Source organism: Merops nubicus, unplaced genomic scaffold (assembly GCF_000691845.1).
Source record: "Merops nubicus isolate BGI_N331 unplaced genomic scaffold, ASM69184v1 scaffold21923, whole genome shotgun sequence".
Lineage (NCBI taxonomy): Eukaryota > Metazoa > Chordata > Aves > Coraciiformes > Meropidae > Merops > Merops nubicus.
The window spans coordinates 684-10,488 of NW_008599865.1; the positions used below are offsets into that span (position 1 = coordinate 684).

At 43.5% G+C, this 9,805-nt stretch overlaps 1 protein-coding gene across 1 annotated transcript in view; it reads left to right on the top strand.

Annotated features, from left to right (window-relative positions):
• Positions 1–9,482, top strand: part of LOC103770292 (multiple epidermal growth factor-like domains protein 6) — a gene marked incomplete at both ends in the record, with an annotated part of 9,891 nt that extends 409 nt beyond the window's left edge. The window contains 6 exons of the mRNA XM_008937547.1: positions 499–633; positions 1,623–1,757; positions 3,390–3,521; positions 4,430–4,558; positions 6,160–6,291; positions 9,354–9,482. Of these exons, the coding sequence (XP_008935795.1) occupies positions 499–633; positions 1,623–1,757; positions 3,390–3,521; positions 4,430–4,558; positions 6,160–6,291; positions 9,354–9,482 (792 nt within the window). The remainder of the gene's footprint in view (positions 1–498; positions 634–1,622; positions 1,758–3,389; positions 3,522–4,429; positions 4,559–6,159; positions 6,292–9,353) is intronic.
• Positions 9,483–9,805: the final 323 nt, after the last annotated feature.

A 9,805-nucleotide genomic window follows, 5' to 3' on the forward strand; every position in this document is an offset into this window, starting at 1 on the left:
TGGTGAGGTTAAAGTCTGGCTGGAGCTAGGTAGTGGCTGCGGATGAGGGCAAAATGTTAAACAGGAATAAAAACAATCAAACCAAAAATACTGCAGAATAGGTGATTTCTTTGCACCTGCAGGTTTTGTTTTTAAAATCTATACAAGACTGGAATAGAGTTGCATGATTTATTTTTTTTTTATAAAAGCTTTTGTCTTGGTGTGTATCCAAATATTTTTTCATTCAGAAACTTAAGTAAGTTTGCTTTGAAACATTTCTGGGTCTTGCATTCACTACATATTGCTTGAAATGAAATGAATTACTTAATAAAGGAATCATGTAAACTATATTTTACACACCCACACATTAATAGGCACTGTCACAGGACTGCGGATGTATTTGCTGGAAGTAAAATGAATGTTTTGCTTTTTGCAGCAGTTGCATTCTGCAGCAGTGTGCAATTTCAAACAACTCATGCATAATTACAGAGCTAATGATTCCTTTTCATGTGGCTGCAGCCTGTCCCAGGTGGGCTTTTGGAGCTGGCTGCTCGGAGGAGTGTCAGTGTGTGAAAGAGAACACGCTGGAATGCAACACCAGGAATGGGACGTGCACCTGCAAGCCTGGTTATCATGGCAAAAAGTGTCAGAAAGGTAAAACAGAAAGCCAGCTTCCCTGTGGCTGCATATTCCTCTGTCCTAGCATTACTTCTCATCCTTCTTCCCATCTGCTTTGCTCAGCTGCTGCTGCTACTGATATATTCGTATTCTACTAATTGTTGTCTCCATGGTTTTTCATACAGCAAGTGCCTGCTATCACAGGACTTGCAGGGACATCAAGGGGAATACAGCTTAAGAATGCAGGAGTTTTAGCCTGATCAAATGACAACAGAAACCTAGAAACCCAATTCTAATACAGCCCTAAGTAATGAAGATTGTGGGAGTTTTCACTTTTCTTCTTTCATTTTGCATCGCAGACGGTAAATAAGTGGCAAAACCTGTTTTGTGGCAGCAGGGTTATTTGTAAATGGTTTTGGTATTGCAACTTTTCCTTCAGGTTTCCAGGTCTTTGAATTCAACTTATGCTTTGTAGTTTTTGGGGTTAGTTCAAAGAGAATTGTATTCCACATTCATGTTTGTATGTCTCAGTAGTTCTCTCCAGACAGTAGTGGAATAACGCAATAAAGATTCTCCCTTCAGATTCTTCTCTGGGCAGGCAGGAACGTGTCGGATTTATGACACTAGTTCTGCAGGGTTTGGTGGAGAATAATAGTGACAGTATTTAATATCTTTAGCGTTTGGTGACGAGCTCGGTTCTGGGGGAGAGCATCCCTCACCCAGCACTGGCTTTGCACCAAGGCAGAGAGCAGCAGAAGGTACAGACAGATAAGAAGAGTAATTCTCTAACGGCTGTAATTGAATATATCCTTAAGTATTCTGCCACTGTGTTTCCGGGTTGTATTTAAGCAATAGCCTCTTTGAAACGTCCATGCAAGCGTTTGCACTTCGTTATCAGCACCTCTAAAATGTACATTATAATAGATTTTCTGTACATTTCTGCCAAATTCTTTTTTGGCTTTTGCTTAGCTTTCTCAGCTCTTCCTTTTTCTTACACATGTTCTGTACCTACTTGCATTTTGCAGAGTGCACGCCTGGCTTTTATGGGGCTGGCTGTAAACTGAGGTGCAACTGTCCTGCTGATGTTTCATGTGATCATGAGACAGGAGCCTGTAAACATCCATGTCCAGCTGGGTTTCATGGAGAAAAATGCCATTTATGTAGGTACTCACTGCATGTTTCCCTGGGAACTGTGGATGGGAGAGCTTGCTCAGGAAACTTATATGCAGAGATAAAAGTCACAAATTAAAGGCACATTTGTTGTTGATTTGTATCAACAACAATATTTGTATCAACTTGGCAGTTCCCCACTGAAGCCAAGCTGATATTTGGAGCCTGGCAACCCCTGTGTCACTCTGTTTGCAAAGGTTGAGGCACGAGGCTGAGGCCAGTTACTAAAACTAACATTTGTCCAGGTAACTATAATTCCTTTTAAAACTTCAGGCACAGATTTTCTAGAGCTCTGTTGCAGTTAATTACAGACCACCAGTTGCTGACATATGGGTGCTAACTGAGATCACTTGATACCAGCACAGCTCAGTCTAGAATTTCTCGTGGTGGTGCCTCCTGACCTTTTCAAAATGTTTCCTTATACTAATTGTGTCTTTGGGTTTCTTTTGAGCAGCTTGTGAGCCTGGGAGCTTTGGGGTGAGCTGCCAGCAGAGGTGCAGCTGTGGAGAAGCCCCATGTGATCCAAAGACAGGGCGGTGTATTTGCCCAGCTGGGAAGACTGGTGCTACGTGTGAGCAAGGTGTGTTAGGTGTTGGACTAGGACAGTGAGTGTCTTGCTTTAGAAGACATGATAAGACATGGAATTATCCTGTTTCCCAACAAAACTGCTGGAATGCAATAGGTTTCCATTGAAGAATGGGTAGAGGTTAAGTCTTGGTGCAGAACATATGCCATCCACCTTGTGGAATCCCTTGTAAAGGAGGGAGTGTGATCCAGTCCCCCTGCCCTGGCTCTCTGCTCCAGTTAACGGTAGTGATTTGCATGCTGGGCCAGGTCTATACATGTTGGGCAGTGATACCAGGGTGTTGCAGCAGCTCCGAGTCCCAGAGCAGAGCCTGGGACTGTGCTGCCATATGCACACAGTGTGCCTCAGGAACTGTTGAAAGGCCTCAGCCAAAGACAGCTCTTGTGGAACCAGCAAGTGCAGGACCTGGAACAGAAGGCGGCATTAAAAAGGAGAGCATTTTTGTGGGTAATTAAGTAAAGGGATGAAAAAAGGCTTAGGAACAGTGAGCTGCCAAGGGGCCATGGATGCCCCTCTTCTACTTGCAGAGCTCTGGCTATTGCATGCCTGAGGAGCATCTGCCCTGCTTGGACCTGAGCTGTGTGTGGCTCAGGTGCTCCACAGAGCAGGAACGTGGTGAAGGAGGTAGAGCTGAATGGAGACCTGGGCTCCACCTCACATTCCCCTGGACTGGATGACCATCCTGACCCCCACTCAGGCCAGCAAAAATACAGCAACAGCCCTCCCGTGGTGCATCTGTCTGCAGGTTACCATCCCCTGCAGGGGATGGTAAAAAAACAGATGTGCCATAATGGAAGTTGGAAGAGACCTTCTGAGTCTGTCTCTAGACATGTTCTCATGTGCTGCAGTACAGGGGTGTGGAGACTCTTGCAGAAGATTTACTGTGACAGCACTGTAGGTCTAGAGAGATGTAACAACCCTTTATCTGGCTTAGTTTTACTGTCATTTTTAAATTCTTCAGGGCAACAGCAGAAATCTATAACTGCCTTGAAACAGAAAATGGCACTGGGGACATCGCGTGTGTTTTTTTCCGTAGATTGCCCGCCCAGCCAGTGGGGACCAGACTGCCAGTCCTCCTGTGAGCCCTGTGCCAACGGAGGCCAGTGCAACAGAGAAACGGGAGCCTGCGACTGTCCTCCTGGCTACAGCGGGGCATCCTGCTCTGCATGTAAGTCCTCCCTCACATCAGCCTTCCCCGTGGAAAGAGAGGCAGTTCAAAAATTGACATGATGGTTTAATTTCTGCCTTCTTGCTCTTCTGTGAAATGCTCGTTACGTCAGACACACTGATTCAAGACAAAGTACCCTTTGGGTTCAGGAATTCCTCTGGTTGGATTTGACTTTATTTACCAGAGAGGGATTGTGGATAATTACAGATGACCGGCTAAACTGCATCCCAAATTGATGGTATTAGACCTCATTCATGGCAATATGCTTAACAGCCACAATACTTGCATTGGAATTCTGGTTGCTTGGTAAGAAGTGCTGACCAGTTGGCCCCTACGGCATCACTCTTGGGTGATGTTTGCAGCAATACTCCTTGATGTAGCTAACTTGGGATTAAACAGCAGTGAGGAAGGAAGTAGAAACAGTGCTATTGCTGCAGATCCACCAGAGGCCATGGGAATATGATCGAGCGACTGGTCTGAGCTACTGTGGCATGGCTTCTTACCCAGCCTGTGGGTATTAAAGGCTGCTTGGGTATGTCTGTGGCATAGACAGGTTCTCGGGGACAGCACTGCTTTGTGCAAGACCTCTGGGGTGGCATATTTATTTCTTCTTGTTAATCACAAAATCACTTGTGACAGAGGTTTGCTCAGCACTCTTTTTTTCTTCCTCTGATTGATCCTGATGCACAGGAGAAGTACCTAAAAGTCACTCAAGCTATCCATGCTTTACAGGACTCAGCCCTAGACGCCTCATATACAAATTACAGACGTTTCTTCCATTTTGCCAGTTTGCTGGATTCAGCTAATGCATGTTTTAGGGCACAAGCTGTTGCTGTCTTGTTTGAAAAGATCCGCCCGTGCTCAAGTTACTACCTAGGTGAAATTGCAGTCTGTTCATCTGGTTTCAGCTTGCCCCGATGGTTACTATGGACAAAACTGCCTGCTGTCATGCAGCTGTAGCAGCAGTGATCAGTGTCACCACATCACTGGAGAGTGCAGATGTCCCCCCGGCTGGACTGGCCATGACTGCAGACACCGTAAGTCAAACATATATTCACTCCACAGGGCACACGGCATCTCCCAGGGACTTTGCTGCCAGTGGAAGAACCAGCTCTGTTTGTTCTTAGTCTATTACAGTTTTTTAATATATTTTGCTAATCTTATTGCTTCTGAAACTGTGTGGGTTTGGGTTTGCACAGCTTGAGTGATTATAATCCTTAATTATCTAGGTTCAAAGTATTGAAATAGATGGCTGATGAAGCGCAAAGTATTGATATAAGCTCTTAGTTCAACACGATGGATCCCTTTGCCCAATACCATCTGTCCTGTCAGCGTTTTGACTGACAGACAGTTTTGGTTTTCAATTTCAGCACAGATTAGTTTCAAGAGTAATTCTCAATTTTTCATTTTGTTCAGGGGAGATTTATTCAACAAGTGAGTGGTATGTACAGTCATGTGTCTTAAGGTCACTTCTTAACTTGTGAATATAAATGCTGGAAGAAATTCTGTTCTCTGGCAGAGCAGAGCATCTTTCTGTTGACTTTAGCATCACTCTCCATATTGATGGCCGTGTAAGAGTGTGGATTTGCCCTTTATGGATAGCACCATATAAACGTTAACCCATCCTGCTTGATTCTTTGCTTTTCCTCTTTCAACTCTTTTCTGCTTGGTTCATTATGATCACGCTTGCAAAAAGCCAACAGAATACAAACCTCTTTCTCTAAACTTGGTCTCAGACCCATAAAATCATACAAATTAATTGCCAGTGTTGACAGCAGTTTTGGACCTGGTTTCTCAGACCTGGCACTGAAGAAGACTGTGGGAAAACATGAAACTTCCACCAATATCTGTATTTTAAATATCAAACCAGTTGGTAATGTGTGGAGCCATTTATATAGCTTTCCATAACTCCATAGGCTGTCTAAAGAGTTATGAGACCATGGCAAAGAAAAGCTTTTATTTCTAGCTGGGAAAAGGTATGAAACTTGTAGAGACATCTTAGTAAGGCAGGTCTTCAACTATTACAGATCAGGTATGAAGCAGATGCCCAAGTCCAAAACTAGGTTTCTGTTGCCCTAACTGGTACTTTCATCTTTACCTTTACAAGAAAAGGAGGAGATGCTGTGGTACATTGTCATAATCATGTCAATGTTGTGTGATTTTTCAAATGAAAGCACCAAGTTGCTTTAACAAAGACTGTGAGATTTCTCTGTCTGTGTCCGTGTTGCATTTCCCAGTATTTTGTGGAAAATATGAAGTGTGCTCACAGATCTATCCTGTGTTACCCACTAGCTATTCTGATTATGCAGATTTTTGCCAAGTGTCTCAATAGCTGGTATTTTGTTTCCATGCTTTTGGGACTGCAGATTGATTGATATAGATTGACTATGAATGATTAGTTTGATGTGGATGACATAATATCTGCCTATAGACCCCTACTTTCAGCTGAAAAAAAACAGCAAGGATTGTATTTATTTCCATTGACTTGTTTCCCATGCTGCAGCCGAGACTCTAGGACAGACCACCTGTATCTTAAAGTGCCATTTTGCATCTTTTCTTCTCTCTCGTGTAGATGTAAAATAACCTGTTAGCCGAGCTCCGAGCTGATTCTCCACGTAAACACCATTTTCCTTTGCAGCCTGCAGTGGTGGCCGCTGGGGCCCGGGCTGTGAAAACACTTGTGACTGCAGGAACAGCGACGGGAGCTGCGATCCCGTCACCGGCTCCTGCTTCTGCGAGCCAGGCTTCACTGGGCAACGCTGTGAATGGAGTAAGTTGCCACTTCCTCAGCGTGGGGAGTTTGTGAAACCAGAAATGGTTTTTCCTGCTAATTCCCTCCAGGCTGTGCCGCCTCCGGTCTGCCCAGCACATCGCGGGGCTCCTGGGTTTCATTGGGGTTAGATAGTTTCCCTACTTTGTATTCCAGAAAAGTTATTTTCAGACTTGTTTTAGTCTCACCAGCTATTCTTAATGGTAAGTCCTTGTGCGACTGATAGGATTGATGTATATTTGGCTCATGGCATAAAATTTTCCATATTGGTTTTATTTATCCAGTTTTAGGTCTGCACATTTTCTTCATAAATCTTTTTGTAAAGCCAGGCATATAGAAATGTTTCACATGTACGCAACAGGAGCAAAATCAGCAAGATTTAGGGTCCTCTATTAACAACAAGAATGTAGAATTGTCTTACCAGAGGCCCATGGTCTCCACTACTCTGTCTCTAACAGAGATCGATAGCAGGTCCCTTGGGAGGATTAAAACCAGTGTATAGATAGTTCCCAATACGTTTCCCCAAGTTTCATCAATTTGTCGCTCAGGAGCTTCTTGAAACAGAAGCAATATTTCTGTATTTAATACAATTTGATTTTTTTTTTCAAATTAATGTGTCTATTTCTTTTTTGATTCTGAGCAAATATTTGGTATCTGTGTCTCTTGTGGCAACAAGTTGCATAGTTAAGCTGCTGCTATTATTATTGATTATATTGATGTTGTTAACTAACATAAATATTTTACCTATTAGTTTAACAGTCTTACAGTAGCGCAGATGTAGCTACCAGAGTCTTGGTAGCATAGGCAGAATTAACTGCTGGTGTCACACAGAAATGTCAAAATAATTAATCTGGAATGGTGACCTAAGACAAAAACCCTGTAAAGTTATCTCACAGCTCTTGTTACTGTTGGCACAGGGGGAATGGAAGGACAGTTAGTGGAGAAGACCCTCTGCCAGCTACACTTCTCTTTCACTCTTGACCTTTCTCAAAACAGCATCTCTGCAGAGAGAAAGTAGCCAAATAGCTGGTTGTCGTCTTCTCTGGCAAGGTAATCAGTGAAGCCATTGCCACCCACGAAACTTCTGGCAACCATCAATGTTCTGTCTATGGTTGTTCTTTTTTATCATTTTATCATTTTATTTTGCTTGAATTTTACCCCACTTTAATGTTGTGTGTCTATATATATATGTACAAAAATGCCTATAGATGTGTGTATGCATGATTATGAAAGCCATAATTCTTCTGTAAATAATTTATGCCTCTTTGCGGGTGAGATCTTTACTACTCTGCTCTCGAGGCATCTCTAGCCTTTTGCTGCAGGTCGAGCTCTTCCCCTTCGTGGCTTTGCAGGCAGCTCAGGTTCTCCAGTGAATCTAGGATCTATCTCAGCATGCATTGCAGTAGCCTGCACCTTCTCAAGCAGAGGGCAGATTCTCTGTCGTGGGGACTGCAAAATCATTTGTGAAGTGTACTGACCCGTTGCTGTCACCTTGAAAGTCTCAGCTCCAGGCTAAATGCCATAGGTTTGAAGAAAGCTCAGCTGAGAGCCCCACACCTATTCCTGCACTGGAATACTGATTTCCTTGCATAGATTCTCTGGGCTCTGACTGAAATTTCAAGTGAAATGTAAACACTGAGCAGGATCAAGCTTTTAAGGCACAAGTGCACTTCTATGTATTTACGCATTGAACTAGAGCAGGAGGCCTGATGCACTGCAACTTTGAGAGTAGGAGGTGATGCAAATGGGATTTTGCACAAGTTCAACCCTAGGACTGAATTTCACCTCTAAGCGCAAAAAATACATTCAAATAGCCCCACATTTAAACAACAGACCATTTTCCAACACGGATGATCAAAAGCAAAGAAATATTTAAGATACCTTGCTATCCTTCTGTCTCCCATCCCAACCTATAGCCTCTACAAGAGGCCCAGAAGTTAGCTCCAGTTAGTAGAGAGTCACTAAGCTGCAGGAGCAACCAAATTCATACTGTCTCTGGTCACTGCCCACCTACAGTAACGAATAAGCAGCACCAAACCCCTTTACCTGGACATAAAATCATAGAATTATAGAATACCAGGTTGGAGGGGACCTCAAGGATCATCTGGTCCAACCTGAAATTGTCTTTGAGGTTCCTCATTTTCTGTTCTCTGCGATTCTTTCAAGATTACCTGAAAATCACTTTGTTGATTTAAATGCTAATATCATGTGCTTTTAAAAGAGATCTGGCAATAATCTACATAACTTATTTAGAGGGGAGTGCACAAGACCTTCAAACATGAGTAGAAGCCCTGTAATATTGTGTTCAGCCAAGTATATCTCCCTATTTCAGCCTGTCCAAAATATCTAATGTGAATTAGGCAACAGGCCTTATTCTTAATTGATTTTCCTATAATCCTGGAAGAAATTATTTTTGCTCCCAAGTGTTGTTTTCTTTCTTCTGATAGTAAGTAAGTACCATGCAAATCTTTTAAAACTCCTTTAACTGCTGTGGAAATGTACTTGTTAATCTATCCCCCAGATGTACTGTTTTCACTTGAATTTTTCAAAGCAGAGCCTGAAAGTAAAGCATGCAGCATCCAGTCTGAAACTTTCTGAAGGAAGCCACCACATTTTATATTTTCTCCAGCTTACTGGGGAAAGAGGATTTGCAGGGAAACAGAGGATAGGGCCTCAAAAGTAGGTGCAGAAGCTGGGAGCTTCCTCCTCCCCAGCTGATGAAGTCCCAGAGGAGATGTGCACATGAGGGACTCCTGTGCAAAGTGCCATCAAGAAGAACCTGTGAAGTCACAAGTTTTGCAGCTATCAGATAATACTCATTTTCTGTGCAGAACTGAATCTTGCAACACCCTGGCGTTTTTCTAAAATAGATCTTAGTAAAACCAGCCCAGTTTACCTGGGCCCCGAGGAGAACACGTGATCCCCTCAGTTTCAAGGCGCTACCATTACGCCTTGATTCTTCTTTTGCAAACAGTGAGAACTCCAGTGTACCAGAATCCCCCGTTGCTCCCTGTTCTGCTCCAGAACTAACCCATCATCTGGTTTTGATTCCTCCACTGCAGGATGCCCCAAGGGAAGCTTTGGCCCGAGCTGTGAGGGCAGCTGCCAGTGCCAGAATGGAGCTGCCTGTGACCACGTCAGCGGAGCCTGTACCTGCACGGCGGGCTGGACAGGAACCTTCTGTGGAAGAGGTACTGCTGTTCCCTCTGGTCCCTTTGGTCCCTTTCAGGTTTATGCAGATACTTTTTGGGGTGGCAGAAGATCTGCTTTTTACAGTTTAGAGCGACTCATCTGAATAAACCATTGAACTTAATTGGAAGATGAAACCAAAATGTGTGCTTACAACCTGTCTCAGCAAAACATTTCACCAGGTACCTGGCATTGGATGTGTTTTAATGTGGTTAAAAGTAGATACATGCTTAAGACTCATAGAATGATAGAGTAGTTTGGGTTAGAAGAGACCTTAAAGATTATCTAGTTCCGACCTCCTGCCATGGGCAGGGACACCTCCCAC